Source organism: Bufo gargarizans, chromosome 6 (assembly GCF_014858855.1).
Source record: "Bufo gargarizans isolate SCDJY-AF-19 chromosome 6, ASM1485885v1, whole genome shotgun sequence".
In the NCBI taxonomy this organism is placed as follows: Eukaryota; Metazoa; Chordata; class Amphibia; order Anura; family Bufonidae; genus Bufo; species Bufo gargarizans.
Genome location: NC_058085.1, coordinates 34,248,215 through 34,274,992, shown reverse-complemented (window position 1 = coordinate 34,274,992; position 26,778 = coordinate 34,248,215). Strand labels below are relative to the sequence as shown.

General features: G+C 45.5%; 1 protein-coding gene and 1 long non-coding RNA gene across 3 annotated transcripts; both read right to left on the bottom strand.

The window, feature by feature from the left end:
- Positions 1-7,762: 7,762 nt before the first annotated feature.
- LOC122941931 (zinc finger protein 286A-like) lies at positions 7,763-21,285 on the bottom strand. The gene is made up of 5 exons (XM_044299429.1): positions 21,255-21,285; positions 21,022-21,171; positions 16,200-16,300; positions 15,275-15,377; positions 7,763-8,872 (listed from the first exon to the last, which is right to left on the bottom strand). Exons 1-5 carry the CDS (start codon positions 21,283-21,285, stop codon positions 8,193-8,195), a joined length of 1,065 nt encoding a protein of 354 aa, XP_044155364.1. The 3' UTR covers positions 7,763-8,192.
- A 295-nt stretch (positions 21,286-21,580) lies between these two features.
- Positions 21,581-25,121, bottom strand: LOC122939946. 2 transcript variants are annotated; one of them, XR_006390210.1, is made up of 3 exons: positions 25,064-25,121; positions 21,770-21,919; positions 21,581-21,640 (listed from the first exon to the last, which is right to left on the bottom strand). It is a non-coding gene; the product is annotated as an uncharacterized LOC122939946 (long non-coding RNA). The 2 variants fall into 2 exon arrangements; XR_006390209.1 differs by lacking the exon at positions 25,064-25,121 and adding an exon at positions 24,412-24,647.
- Positions 25,122-26,778: the final 1,657 nt, after the last annotated feature.

The following is a 26,778-nucleotide window of genomic DNA, read 5'->3' as shown; positions in this document are numbered from 1 at the left end:
AAGAATCGAATAAGTCACAGGTGAAAAGAACTAAAGATCCGACTTGTGACTCATTCGATTCTTTCTTAGACTCCCTGTACAGTGGCATACACCCCAGTATAAGAAACATTGGTGGCATAGTGTGCCCCCCCCCCCAGTATAAGAAACATTGGTGGCAGTGTGCCCCCTCAACACCCCAGTATAAGAAACATTGGTGGCAGTGTGCCCCCTCAACACCCCAGTATAAGAAACATTGGTGGCACAGTGTGCCCCCCAACACCCCAGTATAAGAAACATTGGTGGCATAGTGTGCCCCCCCAACACCCCAGTATAAGAAACATTGGTGGCTCAGTGGGAAGTGCCAATGAGGGTTAAAAAATAACTTAAAAAAATTAACTCACCTCCTCCAGTTGATCGCGTAGCTGTCGGTCTCCTGTTCTGTCTTCAGGACCTGTGGTGATGTCACTGAGCTCATCACATGGTCCATCACCACGGTGATGAATCATGTGATGTATCATGTGATGAGCACTGTGATGTCACCACAAGTCCTTTGACAGGTCCTGAAGAAAGAACAGGAGATGATCAATTGGAGGAGGTGAGTTAATTTTTATTTTTTAACCCTCATTGGCACTGCCCACCAATGTTCATTATATTGAGGGGGGGGGGGCACACTGCACCTCCAATGTTTATTATATTGAGGGGGGGGGGCACACTGCGCCCCCCCCCCCCCCAATGTTTATTATACTGGGGTGTTAGGGAGGTAATGTTTATTATATTGAGGGGGGCACACTGCGCCACCAATGTTTACTATACTAGGGTGTTGGGGGGGGGTGCGCACTACGCCACCAATGTTTATTATATTGAGGGGGGCACACTGTGCCACCAATGTTTATTATATTAGGAAGGCACACTGCGCCACCAATGTTTATCATACTGGGGTGTTGGGGGGGGCGCACTGCGCCACCAATGTTTATTATATTAGGAAGGCACACTGCGCCACCAATGTTTATCATACTGGGGTGTTGGGGGGCGCACTGCGCCACCAATGTTTATTATATTAGGGGAGCACACTGCGCCACCAATGTTTATCATACTGGGGTGTTGGGGGGCGCACTGCGCCACCAATGTTTATTATATTGGGGGAGCACACTGCGCCACCAATGTTTATCATACTGGGGTGTTGGGGGGTGCACTGCGCCACCAATGTTTATTATATTGGGGGAGCACACTGCGCCACCAATGTTTATCATACTGGGGTGTTGGGGGGCGCACTGCGCCACCAATGTTTATTATATTGGGGGAGCACACTGCGCCACCAATGTTTATCATACTGGGGTGTTGGGGGGTGCACTGCGCCACCAATGTTTATTATATTGGGGGAGCACACTGCGCCACCAATGTTTATCATACTGGGGTGTTGGGGGGCGCACTGCGCCACCAATGTTTATTATATTGGGGGAGCACACTGCGCCACCAATGTTTATCATACTGGGGTGTTGGGGGGTGCACTGCGCCACCAATGTTTATTATATTGGGGGAGCACACTGCGCCACCAATGTTTATCATACTGGGGTGTTGGGGGGCGCACTGCGCCACCAATGTTTATTATATTGGGGGAGCACACTGCGCCACCAATGTTTATCATACTGGGGTGTTGGGGGGCACACTGCGCCACCAATGTTTATTATATTGACCACCTACTAAGCATTCTGTATTAAAGAATGCTATTATTTTCCCTTAGAACCATGTTATAAGGAAAAATAATACAGTGAATAGACTTTCATCCTAGCAACCATGCGTGAAAATCGCATCGCATCCGCACCTGCTTACGGATGCTTGCGATTTTCACGCAGCCCCATTCACTTCTATGGGGCCTGCATTGCGTGAAAAACGCACAACATAGAGCATGCTGCGATTTTCACGCAACGCACAAGTGATGTGTGAAAATCACCCCTCATGTGCACAGCCCCATAGAAGTGAATGGGTCCGGATTTAGTGCGGGTGCATTCCGGTATTCTGAATGCCGGATCCGGCACTAATACATTCCTATGGGAAAAAATGCTGGATCCGGCATTCAGGCAAATCTTCAGTTTTTTTTCGTCTGAGATAAAACCGTAGCATGCTGCGGTTTTATCTTTTGCCTGATCAGTCAAAATGACTGAACTGAAGACATCCTGATGCATCCTGAACGGATTACTCTCCATTCAGAATGCATGGGGATACGCCTGATCAGTTCTTTTCCGGTATAGAGCCCCTGTGACGGAACTCTATGCCGGAAAAGAAAAACGCTAGTGTGAAAGTACCCTAAAATATTAAGTTTAAATCCCCCCTTTCCCAATTTTACATATAAAATATATAAAGAATAAATAAACATATTACATAGCGCTGTCCAAACTATTAAATTATTAAAAAATGTCTCCTATGTGGTGAGCATTCGCCATTTTTTAGTCACCTTGTCACCCCAAAAAATAGGATAGGACTGTTCTATTATGGGCCGAATGTTTCATAAAATGCGAAATGCACGCGGCTTTTTTTGGTGTTGGTTTTTTTTGCGCGGCATTGAGTATCGCAATACTTTTTTATGGTGACGAAAGCGAATCAAAATTTTGGTATCAAAACAACCCTATGCCGATCTGATCGGCGTAGCGTTGTCACGATACCCAAATTTTGATTCGGGTTCGATTTGGCGACTAAAAATTTAATTTGGCTCCTAAATTTTTCAGTTCAGGAGCCAATGGCTACTAGGTATTTTTTTTAGTCTGGAGCACTGAGGTGGTGTAAGGTTAGACAGGACAGTCAGCCCGGGCCACAGTGGTCAATCTGGCAGATCTTTTGGATTAGTAAATCAACCCCATTAAGTTTTTTCTGTGTAAATCTCCTAGGCCCCTTTCGGGCGAGCGTGTCCTGGGCGGAAATGATGCTCCGTGTGTGAGAGCGATTCCTTGTTCTGGACACTGGTCTTTTCGTAGAAGTGCATGTCACAGCATTATAATTCAGTATAATTGACTAGATACGGGTCAGGTAGAGACACCCAGCATTATATATCAGTATAATTCAGTAGATACAGGTCAGGCAGAGACACACAGTATTATAAATCAGTATAATTCAGTAGATACAGGTCAGGTAGAGACACACAGCATTATAAATCAGCATAATTCAGTAGATACGGGTCATGCAGAGACACAGCATTATAAATCAGTATAATTTAGTAGATACAGGTCAGGCAGAGACACACAGCATTATAAATCAGTATAATTCAGTAGATACAGGTCAGGCAGAGACACACAGCATTATAAATTAGTATAATTCAGTAGATACAGGTCAGGCAGAGACACACAGCATTATAAATCAGTATAATTCAGTAGATACAGGTCAGGCAGAGACACAGCATTATAAATCAGTATAATTTAGTAGATACAGGTCAGGCAGAGACACACAGCATTATAAATCAGTATAATTCAGTAGATACAGGTCAGGCAGAGACACACAGCATTATAAATTAGTATAATTCAGTAGATACAGGTCAGGCAGAGACACACAGCATTATAAATCAGTATAATTCAGTAGATACAGGTCAGGCAGAGACACACAGCATTATAAATCAGTATTATTCAGTAGATACAGGTCAGGAAGAGACACACAGCATTATAAATCAGTATAATTCAGTAGATACAGGTCAGGCAGAGACACACAGCATTATAAATCAGTATAATTCAGCAGATACAGGTCAGGCAGAGACACACAGTATTATAAATCAGTATAATTCAGTAGATACAGGTCAGGCAGAGACACACAGCATTATAAATCAGTATAATTCAGTAGATACCGGTCAGGCAGAGACACACAGCATTATAAATCAGTATAAAATCCAGTAGATACAGGTCAGGCAGAGACACAGCATTATAAATCAGTATAATTCAGTAGATACAGGTCAGGCAGAGACACACAGTATTATAAATCAGTATAATTCAGTAGATACCGGTCAGGCACTGAGAGCCAGAACCCTGAATCCTGACAGACAGGAGGAAAGTGCACATACCTCCACCGGAGACCAGAGACTGGTGGGCTAAAGGACCTTTCATGATGTCATGGCCATGTGATCATGTGTGGGAGGAGTCAGGCTCCAGGATGTGCTGCTGGAGGGGGTAAAGGACCTGTGGCGATGTCTGACCATGTGACTGTCTGTGGGAGGAGTCAGGCTCCAGGCTGTATTGCTGGAGGAGATAAACTAACCTGTGATGTCATGGCCATGTGACCGTGTGTGGGAGGAGTCAGGGATCACATGACCAGTTTCCCCAGGAGCCTGCTGTGCTGGTTGGGTTTCTCCCCGCAGCCCATACATTCTAGGCAGTTCAGCAGTGACGTGTCTAGAATGTGCCCAGTTCTGGGAGTCTCGCACTGCAGCCCATACAGTCTAGCCGCTTCAGAGCTGAAATCCCAGAACAGAGAGGGACACATCGCAGCTATTTGTATCTGCACTAGGCCACGCCTCTAACTCCGCCCATAACCATACACCTAATCCCACCCAGTCCCCTTAATGCTCCCACATAGTAATTATTCCCCCTTCATGCCACCGCACAGTATTTATGCCGACATTGTGTCCTCACAGAATTATGCCCAGCTGTGCCCCCAGTAACATGCCCAGTTATGTGCCCCCAGTAATATGCCCACATTGTGCCCCCAGTAATATGCCCAGCTGTGCCCCCAGTAATATGCCCACATTGTGCCCCCAGTAATATGCCCACATTGTGCCCCCCAGTAATATGCCCACATTGTGCCCCCCAGTAATATGCCCACATTGTGCCCCCCAGTAATATGCCCACATTCTGCCCCCCAGTAATATGCCCATTATTGTGCCCCCAGTAATATGCCCACATTTCACCCCTTAGTAATATGCCCATCTTGTGCCCCCAAGTAATATGCCCACATTGCGGCCGTTAGTAATGTGCCCACATTGCACTGTTAGTAATATGCCCATATTCAGCCCCTCACAGAAAGTGAAAAAAAAATATAAAAAAATACATACTTACCTTCTAACTAGTAACAGCAGCAGGACAGGATCTGTTTTTTGTGGGTTATTGTTCTGATGGATCAGAGGAAGGGCACTTTTTTTTTTTTGCAGAAAAATTTGGCGAACCGGCGAATCAAATTTTTGAAAGATTTGCTCATCTCTAATCGTGATATCCTGACTAACCTGGAGAGTTTGATCTCTCTAGCGAGTCGCATTGATCTCTGGTTCCAAGAACACACAAAAGAAGTAGTTTGTAAAAGAGAGAAGCTTTTCAGTTGGCAGCAACATTTCAGAGAACTCTGACTTCTGCATCTTGTACTCTGGCCAAGAAGTCAGTGCAAGTGGATAGCCTCAAATTGTCTGAAGAAGAGCATCTGTATTGTGGTACCAAGGGACACTATGTCTGCATTTGTCCTCACAAGGACAGACTTACGAGCCTAGGGACCATAGGAGAGATGGCCCAGATGAAGACCAGTAAGTTGACCAGTATCTATGTCCTACAGTGGTACACAGTTTACCATTCCAGCCCTCATAGACTTTGGCCCAACAGAAAGCTTCCTGCATCAAGCATTGGTGAACCAGTACTGTATGCCTGTCCAGAGCCAGAAGAAGCCTTTGATGCTGACCTGTGTCAATGGAAAGGCTCTTTCTGAAACCATCTAGTACGTCACTGAGCTGTTGGAGCTTCAAGTGGGCGTGTCCCTTTCTGAGAAAATTTCCCTGTATGTCCTACTTGTTTCTACCTGTCCACTTCTGCTGGGACTGTTTTGGCTCCATCTACACAATCTGGTTTGCGACTGGAACTCTGGGCAGATTCTTCACTGGCATTCTGCTCGTCATTCCCAGTGCTTGATTACTATGTAGCCTGTCAGGAATACACCTGTACAGCAACATCAGCAAGATACACCTTTTACATATGTCTGTTGTACAGATGTCTTCATCAATAGGAGAGCTGGAGACCTGTCAACATTTCTTAGTGGTCTGTCCCCGGTCTTTGTCTAAAGCCCACACTAAGTCTGAATATATCAAGAAGCTTGGTGAGGGGTGTTATGTAAAAATATTTCTGGAGTAAAGGGTCTTTTTCTTCTGGAGTACCAGTGGCTGACTCTAGTGCAATTAACTGTCAGTGTATCTCACTTCAGGTTCAGCACTGTACACACTTTTTCTCCTTGCTCTGGGTTGCTGTCCAGCTGCTGACTAATAGTTCACCAAGTCCCCTATAAATATTGTCTTGTCTCTCTCACACTTTGCCTGATCAATACAGGTCCTGTTATTCTGATTTGCTGTGCTATCTGAGCTATAATCATTTTACCTGGTGGATTACTGACAGTTGCCTTCCTGGACTTTGACCTAAGCTTGTTCCTGACTAAGAGTTAGCGTGATTACTCTGGTACTTCACTCTAGTGTCCCTGATCCTTATGGGTCAGCACCCTACCACTCCTTGTAGGTTTGTACAGTGAATCAACATCCACAGATGGTAACATTTCTTGGATAATTGAGTTGACAGTATTTAGAAGAAAATTTGATTCTTGACTTTCAATCTATGGATGGATTATGGATGCCAAGCTATGAAATACCCAGAATTACTGGACATTTTGGAGAGGAGATTTCGTGAAAACATAACTTTTCAGGATGATCAGGATCAATTATTAACTGCAGTTCAATAGTTTCATGATGCACAATTTCACATGATTAGGTTTAAAAGGTGACCCATCAGTAGTCACTACATCAACCAGTAAAGATCTTGGATGTGGTCAATATGATGATCAAACCAATCTTGATGTCTATAAATTTTCCAGCTGCCCCAGAATCCAACATTGTCCAGTAGTGCAATATTGTTAATATGAAAGGATGGTTTTCAAGAACAGAAAGTGCCCTAACAGAGTCCACAAAGTCTAGGATCCATGGCTCAATTCTTACATCACTATATTTACACAAAATGCTCTCCCTTAACCTTATAGGTTCTGAGGAAACTACATAACATGTGTGGGGAAGTGTAAAGTAGAGGTGTGTAGGGGGTGTAAATCTCACCTGGTTTCCAGTTTAGTTGGGTGAGGCAGCAGAAATCCAGAGATGTGTTTTGGTTCAGCAAGGCATACCTTGCTGGAGATGTTTTGTTTAAGTTATATGGGCTGGATTTCTTTGGACTGGGAGACAGGTTGGTAGTGGGAGTCTCTCAGTCCACACCCACAGTCCAGTACAAGTATTCCCCAGGCCAGCTGCAATAAACACTGAGGGGAAAAGCAATCCTCAGTGTGTGATTGTGGGAGGAGAGAAGGAAGCCTGCAGAGGCTCTGTGTGGTCCCAGCTAGGAGGGCTGGGGGGCCAAAAAGCTGAGTAAAGCCTGAGTTTAGAGGGTCCGGTGATGCCTGGAGAAGAGGGGCATCACATGGTCAGAATCGGGAGAATTGGTGGACCGAGACCCCAATGAGTTGCATTGTTCGCAGTCTGACCGCATGGCTGAGTGAAGCTCAATACCGCAGTGTGAACACTGAGCTAGAGGTGAATTAGGGAAAACCTCTGTATAGTGAGCGCCTAGCCGGGCAAGAATTTATCGTTTTGTGTTGATGTAACACGTTGTGAGGTGAAGCTGCGACTTCACCGTGCCAAGTGATGCCAGACTTGGAAGTTTGATGTGCTGGGTGACCAAAAAAACACCATTTGAGCTTGAAAACCCTGTTTGATGAGAAGTCTGTCATCGCCGTCCCAGGCAGAGAGAGCAATCCTTACACGTGCAACAAATAACAAAAGATAAATTCAAACACAATTATACAAGTTTTAAAGCAAAAAATTTTAATAATTAGAAACAAGTTTTAATATTCAGTTAAATAAATGAATGTAAAATATTCTCTGCACATGGTGGATATACAGGTGAGTTATCTGGATTCTATTTGCTTTTTGGATAAGTGACATTGATTGGTAATTACATAGATTTCATAATCATCATTTATGAATTTTAACTGATTTCCCTTTCTCTTGTGTGACATGACTTTACCTTGACTGTAAGTGATATTTTTTCTTTAGTTTAACGGAAAAAAATGGCTTCTCCCCTGTGTGAGTTCTTTTTTGATGTTTAGAAAGATGTGATTTGTGGGTAAACATTTCCCACATTCAGGACACAAAAATAGCTTTTCCCTTGTGTACATTTTCTTGGTCTAACAAAATTTGATTTCCAGTTAAAACATTTCCTGCATTAAGAACATCATAATGGCTTCTCCCCCGTGTGACTTTTCTGATGTCTAAGAAAATCAGATTTCCAAGAAAAACATTTCCCACATTCTAAACATGAAAATGGCTTCTCCCCTGTGTGAGATCTTTGATGCATAACAAGCGCTGACTTCTGAGTAAAACATTTCCCACATTCTGAACATGAATATGGCTTCTCCCCTGTGTGAATCCTCTGATGTCTAACAAAATCTGATTTCCAAGTAAAACATTTCCCACATTCTAAACATGAAAATGGCTTCTCTCCTGTGTGAGTTCTTTGATGCATAACAAGCGCCGACTTCTGGGTAAAACATTTCTTACATTCAGAACATGAATGTGGTTTCAATCCTGTGTGAATATGCCTATGTTTCAAAAGATGTGATCTGTTTCTAAAACATTTCCCACATTCTGAACATGAATATGGCTTCTCCCCTGTGTGAATTCTCTGATGTCTAACAAGATCTGATTTCTGATTGAAACATTTCCCACAATATGAACATGAAAATGGCTTCTCCTCCATGTGTTTCATAGCATCATATGATGGATTTTTGCTGTGAATGTCAGAGGGTACACCTGTGATAATGGCATGTTTTTCATAGGTATCTTGTGTGACATGATCATCTGCTTTAAAATGTGGAGACACCAGATGTTCTCCTGAGCTCCTGTTACAGTCACCTGTCAAAAACAAAACATACTTTACAATTTTGAATAATATAACCTAAGAATGATATTGTTATTATATTTTTGAATATTTCTGTAGAAAATGTACTTCAAATTTGCAAAGCATGGAGCAAAATGTAATTGTCGACTGAGATATTAATGGCAAAACAGATCCTTAGCTATTAGTAGACCTCCAAGCAAGGACCAGTAGATCATGACGTTAGGTCATCAGGCTGTTCTCTTGTAGTTTCCCACTTTTGGGTTGAAGCCAGCATCGTCATAGGTTTCAATGTGTCTATCACCACTCTTTTCTAGTGAAAGGCTCAATGAAGAATAATATAGGGACCTGTGAGTCAGTGCTATTAGGTAGTGTCAGTGTCACAAACTTCTTGATGGCTACATGCACTTTGCTATAAAACAGGGCAGAGAGGAGAAGCAGTATTGTCTCAAAGAAGCCATGGCTTTAGAGCAAGTCTAAGGCTGGTATCAATTTTTTCTTTTTTTTTTTTTCTTTGTATACAAAGGTTCTTTAGACTTTTCCTGCCTTCATAATCTATTCCTAGTATTGGCTAAACCATCTACATAGACAAATAACACCAAGAACTGCTTATACAAATAGCCTAGCATATATACTGGCCTTATGAATAATAATTGTGGCTGCCATCACTACTATGGGGGCACAGAGATATCTGAAAATGGGGCTTACAAAAGAATGCACAATCGTATAATTCGCAAAACATGTTTGTCCTCAGCTCCATGGTAGATCACCTAGATTGAGCTACCTAAAAAAAATATTCTATGACCATTAGGCAAACCGCCCATTGGTTTAGTCAAACCAGGAATGGAGCCTACACAGAGATAAGGTATAATGGAAAGATTTTCACTTCTGTGTTGTTCACCTGCATGGGGTTTTGGCCGACAGTCACTGCAGATCACCAAACACTGACATGTGAACTAGGCTCATTTTGAAGGAATTAATGATTCCTTAGTTGAAAAATTGGCAAATAATTCTGAAGTACAAGTTTTATCATCTAAAAGCCGGAATTAGACTTACCAGTAATTCATTTTCCACGAATCCACCATGACGGCCCAGAGAGATTGACCCCTGACTTCTGTAGGGGCAGGAACAGGGATAGGTTTAAAAGGACCCCTCCCACCACCATTCACCAGTGAGTTCCAGATTATAGTGCCACAATCACCAGTTAACGAGTGAAAATCACAAAGTGTTTTTTTTTTTGTTTTTTTTTGGTATTAAGTTCATACCAAATTTTGGAGTAAAATGTATTTTCGGGGTGGGATATCATGCCGTCATGGTGGATTCGTGGAAAATGAATTACCGGTAAGTCTAATTCCGGCTTTCCACTTCACCACCATGACGGCCCAGAGAGACATAACAAATTATATACGTCTTAGGGTGGGGCAACGGCCTGTAGGACCTTGCGACCAAAAGCCAGGTCTGAGGACCTGGATAAGTCAAGTCTGTAATGTTTAGTGAAGGTATTTACACTAGACCAGGTTGCAGCCCGGCATATTTGGTCTAGGGAAGCTCCTGCTCTTTCAGCAAAAGAGGCCGACATGGCTCTCGTAGAGTGAGCCCGAATGACCTCTGGACAACTGATGCCCTCGATCCTGTAGCAGTCTGTAATAGTCTGTTTTACCCATCGGGCAATGGTAGATCTGGAAGCTGCCTTCCCCTTATTTTTACCACAAAATAGCACTAGTAAGTTGTCCACTTTCCTCAGGTCTCTAGTGACCTCTAGGTACTTTAGCACTGTTCGTTTAACGTCCAGGGTATGGAAGCGTTCTTCTCCAGAATTCTTAGGGTTTTCACAGAAGGAGGGAAGAATGATCTCCTGGTTCCTATGGAAGTCGGTTACTACTTTTGGTAAAAACGTCGGGTCTAGCCTCAAGGTGACATGGTCGTCCTGTATTGTGAGGTATGGTTGTCTTATTGACAATGCTTGGATCTCGCTCAATCTTTTTGCTGATGTTATAGCAATAAGAAAAGCCGCCTTCTGGGAAAGATGCTTCAGAGAACTTGAGTCCAAGGGTTCGTAAGGCGGACCTGTGAGTCCGTTAAGGACAGTGTTTAAGTCCCAGGTAGGCACCTTTGATTTGAGAGAAGGTCTTAGTCTGGCTGCAGATCTCAGGAATCTTTGGATCCATCTATGGTTGGCTAATTCGGAATCGAAATATGCACTAAGTGCTGAGACCTGGACTCTAAGGGTAGAAGAACTTAACCCCGACTCTAGGCCCTTCTGCAGGAAATCCAAAATCTTCAGTATATTTGGTCTGGTTTGATCTGGGGCTTTGTCGCCCGACCAGGTGCAGAACCTTTTCCAGATTTTTAAATAAATGGTGTTTGTCACCTTCTTTCTGCTGGCTTTCAAGGTAGAAATAACCCCCTCAGAGAGACCTCTACGTCTTAGAAGGTTGGACTCAGGATCCAAGCCGAGAGACTGAAGATTTCCGGATGGGGATGGAGAACCGGCCCCTGGATCAGGATATCCTTCCTCCTTAGGAGAATAAAAGCTTCCTGAGAGGAGAGTTTGGTTAGAATCGAGAACCAGCTCCTCTTGGGCCAGTACGGAGTGACCAAGATTACTCTGGCTCTGTCCCTGATGATTTTCTGGAGGACTTTTGGGATTAATGGGAACGGAGGGAAGGCATATGCAATGTCCCAGTTCCAGTGTAGGGAGAAGGCGTCGATCGCTAGGGGCCTGTCCCTTGGGTTTAGGGAGCAAAAGGTTGATACCTTTGCGTTTATTCTTGTAGCAAATAGGTCTACCAGAGGGAGGCCCCACCTCTGGACAATCAGATTGAAGACGTCCCTGTTTAAAGACCATTCCCCCTGGTCTATGGTAGTCCTGCTGAGGAAGTCTGCTGCACAGTTTAGGCTTCCTTTTAAATGAATTGCAGATATCGACCTTTACGTTCTTTTCCCCCCAGAGGAAGATCTTTTTGGACAGACCTTCTAGTTTCTGAGACCGTGTGCCCCCCTGATGTTTGAGGTAGGACACGGTCGTTACATTGTCTGAATAGACCTTTATATGTTGGTTTCTTAATTTTGGAGCGGCTACCTGTATTGTCTCCCAAACTGCCCTGAGCTCCCTGTAGTTTGAAGACTGAGCTGCAATACTTTGAGGCCAGTCTCCCTGGTAGAGATCGGAAGAAATTTTTGCGCCCCACCCCTTTACGCTGGCGTCGGTATGGATAAGCACTGCTGGGGTTCTGAACCAGACCATGCCCTTCGTTAAGTTTTTTGTTTGAAGCCACCACCGTACTGAGGATTTTATGTGGCCCGGGATCAGCATTTTCCTGTCCAAAGAGGATAGGTTCCTGTCCCACTTCCTTAAAAGCCAGGACTGAAGGGCTCTGTAATGGGCCTGGCACCAAGGGACTGCTACTATGCAGGCTGTCATCTGACCTAAGAGACTCATCGCTTCTCTGCACGAGAAGGATCGGCCCTGATAGCTGACTGCAGGTTCTGAATTCTTTCTGCTGGAAGAAAGGTTGTTAGTTTTTCTGAATCTAACAGGACCCCCAGGAACTTTACCCTGGTATTTGGAACTAGGGATGACTTTTTTAGGTTTATCACCCACCCCAGAGATGTCAGAAGGGAGCAGAAGATGTCTCGGTCTGCTATGGACTGATCCACAGAGTTGGAAATTAGTAGAAAGTCGTCTAGATAAGGGACGACCGTCACCCCCTGAGGTCTCAGGGAGGCGACCATCTCTACCACCAGTTTCGTGAAAATCCTTGGGGCTAAGGCCAGCCCGAAGGGGAGAGCCACGAACTGGAAGTGGTGAACAGACCCTCTGTGATCCCTTATTGCAAATCGCAGGAATCTTTGAGACTGGAAGTGAATAGGAACATGATAGTATGCGTCCTTTAAGTCGATTGTACAGAGGGACGCATTTTTTTGAATTAAAGGAATGGTGGAATTTAGGGATTCCATCTTGAATTTTTTGTAGGTAACGAATTTGTTTAGCCTTTTGAGGTTTATGATCATACGGAAGGAACCCCCCGGTTTCTTTACTAAGAAAAGGCTGGAGTAGAAACCCTGCCCCCGCTGAAGCTCGGGAACAGGAATCACCACTCCTAAGTCCCGGAGATTCTGAACCTCCTTCCAGATCTGGCTGAGCTGACAAGGAGATGGGTGGTGAGAAACCAGAAACACATTTGGAGGGGGGGGGGGGAAGATAACTCTATCCTGTAACCGATTCTGACAAGATTTTGAGCCCAGAGGCTGGAAGAAGTCTGTTGCCACTGAGCAAAAAACTGGGATAGTCTTCCCCCTATCCTGGCGTCACTGCTTCTCACCTCCCTTGTTTTGGGGATTAAGGAGGAAACCTCTACCCCTCCCCCCTTTTGGGTAACTCCAACGTCCGGTTTTACCCCTACCACGAAAGGAGCTATTTTGGGAAAATTGACTACGAAAGGAAGTTTTCCTTTTAGCGGTCTTCTCTTCAGGGAATCCCTTCTTTTTATCTGTAGCCTTCTCAAGGATCCTGTCCAGTACAGGACCAAACACGTATTCCCCTGAGAAGGCTATAGAACATAACTTCATCTTGGAAGAGATGTCCCCCGACCAAGATTTCATCCAAAGTGCCCATCGGGCAGCATTGGCCAAAGCGGCGTCCTTGGCTGAGAACCTAATTGTCTCTGCGGAGGCATCCGCCAGAAAACCTGTGGCGGATTTTAGTAGGGGAATAGTATCGAGTATCTGGTCCCTAGATGTCTTGTTAACTAGATGATTTTCTAATTCATTCAGCCATAGGTACATAGACCTGGCGACTGAAGTAGCAGCTATGTTTGTCTTGACGCTAAACATTGCTGCCTCCCAAGACTTTTTTAATAAACTGTCAGCCTTCCTTTCCATAGTGTCCCTTAACTGACAGGAATCCTCAAATGGAAGTGAGGTTTCTTTTATTAACCTTGGCCACCTGGACGTCAATTCTAGGAACCTCATCAAAAATCTTAGAATCTGACGGGTCAAACACAAGGCGGTTCCTGAACTCTTTGGAAATTCCCAGTTTCTTTTCAGGATGGGCCCATTCATCCATCACCATTTCCTTAATGTTTTCATTTATGGGGAAGACCTGGAGCGTTTGAACTTCAATCCACCAAACATCTCCTCCTGAATCGTATGGGGTTGCTGGATATCCTCCACCCCCATGGTATCCCTGACAGCCTTTAAAAGGTCACTCATCTCACTGGAGGTAAAGAAATATTTCTTAGTGTCCTCGACGATCTCGCCCTCAGATAGGGGGTCCTCGTCCTCTTTTCTAGAGGATGAGGCATTGTCCTCTAAATCCTCTGAGTCAGAAATATAGACCATTCTGGGTCGTTTAGGTGGGCGAGACCCCCGGATATCCTCACGGAGGGAGGTCAGGGAAGACTTAACCTCTTCCTGAATCATGGATCTGAACTCCTGCATAATTGAGGGCTGTTCCTCTCTCACTATTTTAGCGATGCAATCCAAGCAAAGTTTTTTTGTATAGTCATCAGGAAGCCGGACGGAGCACTGGAGGCATCTGGCGGTCTTCTTTGACTTTTTTAAAGGTAGTTTGGCCTAAAGTGAGAGAGGCAGCCCATTAATTTATGCCAGTCAGGTATAGGAGCATAACTTAGGTGCAGTATACCCGCAGACCCCCAGGGAGAGGGAACAGTGAATACACTAGGGTGTACACACATACAGACACCCCCTGCGTCTGTAAAGCTGCCGGCTGCCCAGGTGGGCTACTCACGCAGGGGCGCTCTGAAGCGGTCTGCTCCTTCAGCTGCGGCTCCTTCTCCCTCTCCTGGTCCGACATGTCCGGTGAGCGAGCGATGCAGAGAACGCAGCGGGAAAGAGTGCTGGGAGCGTTTTATTGTAGAGGCCCCGTCTACTTCCGGGTTTCGCCGGCAACCCGGAAGTGACGTCAGACGCGCGCGACTACGCAGAACGTCCTTCCGGTCGGCTCCCCCACAAGGAGGTAGGCGACCTGCGGCAGCTCAGGGCAGGCTTCCCTCCCGTAGGGAGCGTGACCCCGGCGTCACCCTGCCAGCTTTGGAACTAGTCCGCCGGAGAGCAGGGGACGCTTACCTAGATGATGGACCCGTAAGGGAGGCCACAAGGACCGCCGATGCGGTCACCCAGGTACCTTTGAAAATAAAAAACGAGGTCCACTTCACCTCCCTGAAGCCAGAGAGGACTTTTCTCTGTCCTGGCCGCTATAGGGGCAGGAACACACTGGTGAATGGTGGTGGGAGGGGTCCTTTTAAACCTCTCTCTGTTCCTGCCCCTACAGAGGTCAGGGGTCAATCTCTCTGGGCCGTTATGGTGGTGAAGTGGAAATGCTAGATATTTGAGCTTAAGTAAATGAGTCTGAATGAGTAGAGTCTTCTCTGTTTTATTTAGTGGTTACTACTCACCTGGGCGGATATCTGTAGGAATATCCTCTCTAATCTGCTCATCACCCCTCTCATATGTGTCTGTAACATATATAATGTTCAGATATTCACCTGGATTCACAAGCTGTGAAAGAAATATTGTAAAAGTCATCAGATGGTTGAAGTCATGTTGAAGGTTTTATATGACCAGAAAACATCAGTAATTAGAATGACGACCAAAACTGACAGGGCTAATCTGACCCAAATATCTGCAGGTCTTCTGTACAACTCCAACCTGTTTGTTCCAAACAGCAGTATCCATAGTCAGAAAATTGTGAGACGATCCAGACAACATGTAATGTCTATGGTCAGCTGTAATACTGCCATCTCCACCATCATTATACAAGGCTAAAACTGTTACAGACAGTGGACGTAAATCAATCATGCCAACCAACTGGTTTGACTTTGGGCTTGTCCTGAGGGACTTATCCTGGCAGTCCCCTGCATTTCATCTTTTATTCCCTATACAGGGATCTGGCATTAGCTGCAGGGGAGCCACCAAGCTGATACCTCTTGGAATAGTCCTGTTGTGGTTGGCTGCTGACCCATAGGGGTTAGAGACACAAGTGCAAAGCACAGAGAGATCAGTAAAAGCTCATAGTCAATGGCAGGCAGAGTTTATGCTAATCTGATAATCAGTCCAAAGGTCAGGTAAGGCAACACAAGGTCAGAATGGTAAACAGGCACGAGTCAGGTCAGGCGGCAGAGATTCAGAATCCAGGCAGATGTCAGTACACAGACAGACAAACAGATTATAGCAGCTTTGCAGGATCTACCAAGCTAGAGAAGCCTTGAGAAAGGTGCCTTAAGTATCCACAGGTTTTCATCCATTGGCTGGTGAAGAGTGGAGTTCACAACATTTCTACAGATCATAGAGAACATTTCATGAGACATTATCTCCATCTACCTGATCATCATCCAGTGGGACATTGTGATGTTCTTCTGAACCATCCTGTGAAAGAAGAGGACTGGGACATCTCTCCGGCGTTGTCATCTTACTGGATCTAACTGTAGATAAGACAATAGCCCATTAGAGGGTCAATATACTAAAGTGGTATAAATCCAAATAGACTAGTCACAGAATACCACCAAAATCTAAAACATAGCCTTTATTTAAGTAAAAACCCCACAAGAATTATTATATTAAACAGAACTGATGAAGACACAATGATAATCAAAATTCCACAATACGGGATGGGACAATACCATAGGCATGGCTGGTGGTGGTGGTCAAATGGGAACCTTACCCTGATTCTCACCCTACACTGTATAGCCCTGCCTATAGAACGGAATATCCGCCCCGATAAGGGCGATCCCGTATTTAGGAACCTCCTACAAGCCCTCGGATGGCCCTGAAAACGGATTATTGAGGCAGACGAAGATAAGGTGCCATAGAACAGGTCTATTCAATGACCTACTCTAAATACACAAAATAATGAAAGCAGTACATCAAAATAAATAATTGCTGAATACATAACAATGAATGAGTAGATGCCCAATACAATTTCTGCAGTATTACATTATATCCTTATATGCCAAAAGACACCTTCAGTTTCCAAAGATGGTTACACAAAGTATAGGTCCCTTCACCCCAACGCTTTTCGCCCAGTACATAAAATGGGCTCATCAGGGGACACCCATGCAGTATCTCAATAGGCATCAGAAAGTTTTTCACGTAGATGATCAAACCTAATAGTCAGCAATTTCGTCCACACCAATTCGTCATTTGATAAGACATTTCGGTAAAAGTAAACAATGGTATAATAGGGCTAGTGGGCCAAATGACCCCCTCCCAGTTAATACCTGTAAAAAAAAAAAATTATATATATGTCTCCACATGCAAGGTGCGAAAAACAATTATTTGTCAAAATAAACGGTACTTGCGTGCTCCATATGTTTAAGGGTACTTTCACACTAGCAGTTTTCTTTTCCAGCACTGAGTTCCGTCACAGGGGCTCTATACCGGAAAAGAACTGATCAGGCGTATCCCCATGCATTCTGAATGGAGAGCAATCTGTCTTCAGTTCAGTCATTTTGACTGATCAGGCAGAAGAGAAAACCGCAGCATGCTACGGTTTTATCTCCGGTGAAAAAAACGGAAGACTTGCCTGAATGCCGGATCCGGCATTTTTCCCCATAGGAATGTATTCGTGCCGGATCCGGCTTTCAAAATACCGTAATGCTGGATCCGCAGAGAGGTAAAAATTTGAAAAAAGATACAAAACGGATCCGTCTGTCCGCATGACAAGCGGAGAGACGGATCCGTTTTTGCAATGCATTTGTGAGATGGATCCGCATCCGGATACGGATGCATCTCACAAATGCTTTCAGTCACATGCAGATTGGCGGATCCGGCTCACACTGCCGCAAGTGTGAAAGTAGCCTAACCCAAAGAAGTTAAGAAGGGTAACCAGCCAATATGGTTGCTGTTCGGTAGCATAGGCGGTCCGCATGACAAATTGTCTGTAATGAAACAACACAGAAATTTATCAGGGACAGGTAATGATACAAAGGGTGTCATAAAGGGGGAAGCACTGCTCAGGAAATGAAGCCGCAAGGCCTACCTGTGTCACATCATCGGTCAGTATAGTGGAGTGGCAAGAGAAAGTCGGTTTACAGGGTTTAAATAAGCCGCCGAATAAATAGAGGGCGTTGATAGCTGAACAAGTAATGGGATGCTATCCTCAATAGCAAGAATGGTGTTCGGCCCCCGGTGATGACGTGGCGCGAGTCACGTGTCAAACCCGTACCAGTACTCAAACCAGTAGGTCACGTGATCGCGCTTCACAAGCCCAAGCCATGTGATCACTTCCAGTCACATGATCGGTGCCCGTACCTCGATACAGTCAACCTGCTACACAGATAAGGATATCATGACATGAATGGGCCACTGCGGGCACCTATGTGTAATTTTATTAAGACAGTATTGCGTGGAACATAAAAAAAGGAAGGAAAAGGAGGTGGAAATTTAGGCCTATGCCAGATGGTAGATGTTGGCGCGACCCCTCTAAGTAATCAATCAATTATTGAGAGGGTAGTAGAGGGGGTAAAGATGCCCAGTTTAGGGAATGGCCACATGTTCCCAGCTGTTACCCGTTCATAACCGGGTCCAAAACATACGGCCTCCTAGATGAAATGCTGAGATGGCCGACTATAAAAAAAACATGAAAAATCAATATTGTCATAAGACCAGAGGGTAAAATGGTGTTTAACACAGAAATCCATTTGGATTCCTTTTGCTTTAAAATTTTATCAAAGTCTCCTCCCCTGATGGAGTGTTTTATTGTCTCAATCATGGAGAATCGCAATGTGTTAACATTGCCTCCATGATGAAGTATTACGTCATGAGAGCGGTTTATCGCGTTTGTTGCGAACATCCCCAACATGCGACAAGATCCTTTTCTTGAAGGCTCTACAGGTCTTGCCAACATATTTACTTTCGCATTCACATTGAGCCAAGTACACTAAACCTACAGTATTACAATTTGCAAACGTACGAGCAGTGTAGGTCCGTTCTTGGGCACTACTCGAAAAACTATTGCCCACTTCAACAAAGGGGCAGTCCTTACACTTTCCTCCACCTGAGGGTACCACGTCTCCTATCCAACAGCCAGGCATTTCTTGTGGGGGCTTCAAAGTGGCTGTGCACTAATGTGTCCCGTATACGGGCTCAGACATGTCCTACACCGTAGGACAAGTTGGCTAATCTCTCAATTTTAAAATCAGTTTGAGGGTTTAGTAAGACCGCAGAGTGCACCTGTCTTTGCTATTATTTTGTTATATTGGTATTTCTTGTGGGAGCTTCGAGGTGTCTGTGCACTAATGTGTCCCCTATACTGCGTCCCCGCCAGAAGGTTATTGCCGGATAGTCTGGGAGAAGGTTGGTCAGATCTGGGTCTGTTTTGATAAGAGACCAGTACCATCCAAAAATGTCCCAAACTTGTTGGGATGCTATGTCATATGTGCCGATAATTCTGATCACTTCTCATGAGCACTTGCTCCCCTCAGATTGAAGTAATGTGGACCTATCCATGGACTCAGAATTACTCCAGGCCTCATACAGACATGAGTCCGGGTATCCCCTCTGTTTAAAACAATGGAATAATAGTGAGGCCGGCCTAGTGAAATCCATGTGGTCCGAACAATTTCTGCGTACCCCCAGGAATTGTCCTTTTGGGATGCGTCTTCTCAGTGGTCTAGTGTGGAAGCTATCCTACCTGAGCAGGCTGTTGGCTGATGTTGTTTTACGAAATAATGTGGTTTTTATGGGATTTTTCTCTCCCCTCTGGATTTGTATATCCAAAAAGTTATTGTCTCACGTTGAAGTTGATATGTGAAGTATAACCCTATATGATTTGTGTTGAGTTCACGCATAAAGAGTTTAAAGTCATCCAGGTTCCAGACCAAAATAACAGCATGTAATCTACAAATTTGGACCAGAATGTGATAAATTTGGTCCAGTGTGATATGGTCTCGGAGAAAACAACTGAATCCTCCCACCAGCCCAGGAGTAAATTTGCGTAGGTCGGTGCGCATGGACTACCCATTGCGGTTCCCCTGAGCGGGTGGTAGAATTGACCATTAAACACAAAGTAGTTGTGGGCAAGTACAAAGTCCAAGAGTTCGATAAAGTGATTATGTTCCTTCAAAACATTGGACCTAGAGTCTAAAAAGTACTTAGCCGCTGCCAAGCCCTTGTTATGGGAGATTGAGATATATAATGCCTCAACATCAATAGATGCTAGCCAGACATCTGGTTCCAGTGTAATGCCATCAATACGTTTGAGTATATCTGTCGTATCTCGTAGATACAATGGTAGGGCTATAACGAATGGACAAAGTATTTTGTCAATGTAAGTGCCTGCATGTTCAGTAAGACTACCAATTCCAGATACTATTGGTCGGCCCTTGAGGAGGTTGGTTCCTTTGTGAATTTTTGGGAGGCCGTAAAAGGTAGCCACCCTGGCGTCGGGTGGTCCAAGATACTCACACTCCTTACGGTCAATCAGCTTCCCCTCAAGGGCCTCCCGCAGCATCTGGGAGAGCTTTTGTGAATACAAAGTAGTGGGATCAGACTTCAATAGTTCATAACTTGTTCTGTCAGATAAGAGTGACAGACACATGTTCCGATATTGTTAAACGGACATAGCAACCACATTCCCCCGTTAACCAAGGGTTTAATTACTAGATCTTTGTTCATGCTCAAGTGTCGTAACACCTCCATCTCTGTAGACGTATAGTTTTTATATCCCAGTGGCGGTACAATATTTTTAAGATCGCTAGTTGAGGGTGGAGAAGGGACCCTGTCCTTTCGGACGTTCATTTTTCATCCTGTGTTCAAGTCCCTGTTCAAGACTTCTTTTTCTATCAGAGGGGCAGAAGATTTTGTGCCACCTTAATTTTCTAGTGAACAGGTGTAGATCTTTCACCCATTCAAAATAATTAAATTGTGTGGTGGGTACATACAACAATCCCTTAGTGAGAATTCTCTGTTCCATCTGAAAGAGGTATTCCTGACAAATTCATTATAACAGATTGAGCAGCAGATGATGGTAATATCACTTGTTTTGCTGAGATGGTAGTTGGGCCCGGTCTCAAAAGATGTGGTGTTCATAGTAGAGGGTGGTATTCTGTGAATGGATCTAACTGTAGGAAACACATTCAGTGACAGAGTTCATTCCTCACATACAGATAATGAGAGGACGTGTGGATTTAGTCATGACTATTACCTGGTGATGTGAGAAGCTGGTGATCCTCCATCTTGATGCCCTTATCTCCAACTACCTGATCATCCTGTGGGACATTGTAATGTTCTTCTGAACCATCCTGTGGAAGAAGAGGACTGGGACATCTCTCCGGTGTTCTTCTCTCTTCCTTAACTGTAGAAAACACATCCAGTGACTGAATTCATTCCTTACATACAGATAATGAGAGGACATGTGTATGTAGTCATGTCTATTACCTGGTGATGTGAGGGGTCGGTGATCATCCATCATGACGTCCTTGTACAGATCTTTGTGTCCTTCTAAATACTCCCACTCCTCCATGGAGAAATAGATGGTGACATCCTGACACCTTATAGGAACCTGACAACACAATGATACAGTCATCACTCAGATCCCTTCATAGCGTTCCTGTATAATGTCCCAGCATTCCCAGCAGTCTCACCTCTCTAGTCAGCAGCTCAATCATCTTGTTGATGAGTTCTAGGATCTTCTCTCTATTGATTTCCCCATGTATCAGGGGGTGAGGTGGAGGCCCTGTGATTGGGCTCAGGGTTCTTCCCCATCCTTCAGACACAGGGTCCTGACAGCGCTCACTTGAGGTCTTCTTCACTACTGTGTAGTCCTGGTTATGGAGAGACACAGTAATAAATATCACTCCATACATCTCCAGAGTCCCTCACCTCTCCAGTCATGTCCACCTGTTAGCTACATTGATAAGATGATGTAATGTGACATCATCAGAATCTCTCACCTCTCCAGTAAGCCGGAAGAGGATCTCTAGGGTGAGATTTATTATACTCTCCACCATCTTGTCTCCGTTCCTATTCTTCCTTGACGGGTCAATCAGGAGAAGGATCTTATGTAGAAGATATCCACTGAGCAGATCCTATATTGTAGGAACCTGAATGGAGAGAAGATGAGACGATGTAAAATCCAATAACTGGAGATAATAAGAGGACACATCAGCAGTGAATAGACCCCGATAGTGGTCAATGTGTCTACATCTCAGGACTCCACAATAACGAGGTGTCGGTCCAGTCTTTGAGGTGTTCATACATACTGACATTATCTATGTAACCAATGTCGTCACTGCAGCAATGTGAAGAAACTGAAGGGATCCATGGAAGCATCAGAACAGGAACGGAGAGGGATTTAAAGGGGTTCTGCAGTTCTTTTTAACTGAGAATCTATCCTCTGGATAGATCATCAGTATCTTATCAGTGAGGGTCCGACACCCGGGACCTCTGTCGATAATCTGTTTAAGAAAGCAGCAGAGCTCCAGGAGCGCCGTGGCCTTCACTCTGTTTCCCTCAGGCCCAGTAACATCATGACAAGTATCACTGGTCTGGGCGGGGCTAAACCCTATTCAAGAGAACAGAGCCGAGCCCCGCCCAGGCCACTGATACTAGTCGTGACGTCACTGGGCCTGAGGGAAACAGAGAGAAGGAGCGCCGCTGGCTTCTCAAACAGATGATCGGGGGGGGGGGGGGGTGTTCTGGGTGTCATTCAGATGCTGATGATCTATCCAGAGGATAGATCATCAGTTGAAAAGAACTGCAGAACCTCTTTAACACATATTCAGCTGACACATTTTTTTGACTGCTGGGCAATGTAATCACATAAACCATGTCCCACATTTCCTATGTTGGTGTGAATTCTGGCATAATTGGCACCAAAATCTGCTGCGTTTAGGACACATTTTGGCAGATCTCATCATATTTACGAAAAATGCCATTGTGTAAAATTGGTGCAACCTCATGGTGAAAAAATAAACCAAAGGACAGATGGTGTAAGGTTAGACAGAACAGCCAGGGCCACAGTGATCAGTCTGGCAGATCTTTTGGATTAGTAAATCCACCCCATTACGTTTCTTCTGTGTAAATCTCTTAGGCCCCTTTCAGACGAGGGTGTCCTGGGCGGAAATGATGCTCCGTGTGTGAGAGCGATTCCTCGTTCTGGACACTGGTCGTTTCGTGGAAGCGCATGTCACAGCATTGTAAATCAGTATAATTCAGTAGCTACCAGTCAGGCAGAGACACACAGCATTGTAAATCAGCATAATTCAGTAGATACAGGTCAGGCAGAGACACACAGCATTGTAAATCAGCATAATTCAGTAGATACAGGTCAGGCAGAGACACACAGCATTGTAAATCAGCATAATTCAGTAGATACAGGTCAGGCAGAGACACACAGCATTGTAAATCAGCATAATTCAGTAGATACAGGTCAGGCGGAGACACACAGCATTATAAATCAGTATAATTCAGTAGATACAGGTCAGGCGGAGACACACAGCATTATAAATCAGTATAATTCAGTAGATACAGGTCAGGCGGAGACACACAGCATTATAAATCAGTATAATTCAGTAGATACAGGTCAGGCGGAGACACACAGCATTATAAATCAGTATAATTCAGTAGATACAGGTCAGGCAGAGACACACAGCATTATAAATCAGTATAATTCAGCAGATACAGGTCAGGCAGACACACACAGCATTATAAATCAGTATAATTCAGTATATACCGGTCAGGCAGAGACACACAGCATTATAAATCAGTATAATGCCATGTGCTTCTGGGAAACGAGCAGTGTCCAGAATGGGAAATCACGCTGACAAATGGAGCGTGATTTCTGCAGAGGACACGCCCGTCTCTGAAAGGGGCCCTCGCTCTCTGGTTCTCAGCCCGGTACATCTGGGGGGAACCGACTGCTGCACTGAGAATGGACAGGACTGGAGTTTGGGGATCTCCATAAATGTCAGACAGACAATAGCAGAAGCCGAGGCTGGTGGAAAGACGGGGAAATCAGGAAAATGCCTCATTAATGATAATTTTGGAGTTGACTGTCCTGGTCCCATGTCACCCTCCAAACTGCTCTTTATTCACCCGTCCTACAAGTCTGCACCTTCACCTGGCGCCATCTTGTCTCCTGTATAACAGACCAGAGGTTCCAGTATGGCTTCTGTACATCCGGCATCTTCCCGTCTCCTAATACCCCCTATTCTGAGTCCGGCAGCCTCGTCCCGGTCACTAGAAGCCGACTGTACGGCTCCTTATACAAGCCTTCTACCCAATCACTGAGAGCCAGAACCTGAATGCTACACCGACCTCAGGGGAGCCCGTACATTCTAGACAGGACCCTGATAGAAATAGCTGGAAAGGCCAAGAGCCCCCCAGCCCCCACTAACTATAGGACCTGGGGGGGTTCAGCCCAATCCCAGCACTGACACTGGAAATAGAGGCAATCGCTGCCCGTCCCATTATAGTCACTGGGCTCCGGCAGAATGTTCCTCTAGTGTGAAACTAACGGAAGAGAAGTCACCGACCAAACACTGACTGTGTGACCGAGGCCTAATCCTGACAGACAGGAGGAAAGTGCACATACCTCCACTGGAGACCAGAGACTGGTGGGCTAAAGGACCTTTCATGATGTCATGGCCATGTGACCATGTGTGGGAGGAGTCAGGGGTCACATGACCAGTTTCCCCAGGAGCCTGCTGTGCTGGTTGGGTTGCTCCCCGCAGCCCATACATTCTAGGCAGTTCAGCAGTGACGTGTCTAGAATGTGCCCAGTTCTGGGAGTCTCGCACTGCAGCCCATACAGTCTAGCGGCTTCAGAGCTGAAATCCCAGAACAGAGAGGGACACACCGCAGCTATTTGTATCTGCACTAGGCCACGCCTCTAACTCCGCCCATAACTATACACCTAATCCCACCTAGTCCCCTTAATGCTCCCACATAGTAATTATTCCCTCTTCATGCCACCGCACAGTATTTATGCCCCCAGTGTGTGTTCACAGAATTATGCCCAGCAGTGTCCCTAGTAATATGCCCAGCTGTGCCCCCAGTAATATGCCCAGTTATGTGCCCCCAGTAATATGCCCATATTGCGCCTCTCAGTAATATGTCCACATTGTGCCCCCAGTAATATGCCCACATTGTGCCCCCAGTAATATGCTCACATTGTGTTCCTCAGTAATATGAACACATTGTGCCTCTCACAGAAAGTGAAAAAAAAAAATAAACTACATACTTACCTTCTTCCTAGGAACAGCAGCAGGACATCGGCTGCTCTGGTCTGTGGAGGAGGCGGAGCCGGGGCTAACTGCTAGCCAGCCCCACCCCCTGCACAGACTAGAGGTGTGGAGTGTCGGCAGGGGGGAGGGATGATGAAGCAGGGAGCTGATGCCGGTGTTCTGCCAGATTCCCTTACGTCCTAACCAGTGGCACAAATGGGGTATTCTGCCCCTGTGGACTGGTTAGGACAGGTGGAACTTTTAATAAAATAAAACTAAATGAACACACTTCCTCCCCCAATAAAGAGGAGGCGTCACCCCCAGGCCCTCGTGTTTTTTTCTGTCCTCTGGACAGCTAGGACGGGTGGTCCCCTCTCCGTTTTTTGGAGGGGTGGTGGTTGTCCTTTTTCTTTCTTTAGGCGGCGGGGAGAACGATTTGCCGCCGTTCTGGTCGGGACGCTCGGTTGCGTCCTGACTGTGCTGAAGTCGGGTGTGGTCTCCTACTCTGGGCACTCACCTCTGCAGTAGTGCCTCGCTCGGCGCTGTCCCCATGCGGTAGCAGCGTCCGCGTGGGCAGCTGGGCACCGCCATCTTGGGGAAGTGTCGTAATGTCACGTCACTTCCCTCCTACGCCCTGCCAATAGTAGTTCGGGCTGTGTGTGTTTTTGCATACTATCATGAAGCCCCGCCGCTTTCGCGGCGGAGCCTGAGCTTTTTGGCGTCAGTTAGACTATTTGAAGCTGGGGCTTCTCCCGGTTCGGTCTCCTAGAGCGCAGATTTGCCTTGAATCTGTTTCTTTGAGATTGTTACTGTTGCAGTTTGCTTGCATTTTCTTGCGAGTGCTGTTTTCTTGCTGTTAGCAATTCTGATCTTGTTAGGATCTCTGGGTAAAGATCCTGAGGGTTTTTTGATAATTGGCTTTTTCCTCAGAATTTTGTGGTTAATTCTGTTTCTTATATTGCAGCCATGTCTTCTACCGGGAACGTTGATCGGGAGCCCAGCAGGAAAAATACTGGCAAAAGACGTCTCCTGCAATGCCATGATTGCCAGATTGTGCTGGAAGACAGCTACACGTTTTCCCGATGCCCGCCCTGTAGGGCCAAAGCACTTCCCCAGCAGGAACCGACAGTCCATGATGTGGTAGACTGGGTGAAGGGCTACATGGAAACGAACATAAGCCAGATGCACTCTTCTATAGAAGAACTGAAGCATGCTTTGGCATCCAAATGCCGACGACCTTCCTCTCCTCATCGGGCCATGGAGGTGTCAGGGGCTCAGGATGTGAGAGAGGGATCGGTCTCTTTCTCCTCTGAGGACGAAGATGGTTTTTCTTCTCTTTTTCCTCCTGAGAAAGCCCAGCGGCTGTTGAGATCCATCCGGACGGGGGACCAGGACGTTGATCTGCGGGAAGCCTCATCTTCTGCCTCTAAGGGGCCCAGGGCCTTTAAAGCAGATAGTTCCCGCTTGTCGTTAATGAAGACAGAGTGGAAGAAACCTTAGAAGGGTCCTGTATTGACCAAGAGGTTCAAGGCGGTTTTTCCTTTGAAGGAAGATCAAATGTCGTCCTGGGGGCCTGTCCTGAAGGTGGACATGGCCATTTCCAAATTGTCAAGGAGGACCTTAGTTCCATCGGACGACGGGTCAAGCCTACAAGATCCAATGGACCGGAAGGCGGATTGCGCCCTTAGGCATGTTTATTCCTCGGCTTCTGCCGCCGCCTCAGTTGCTATTGTGTC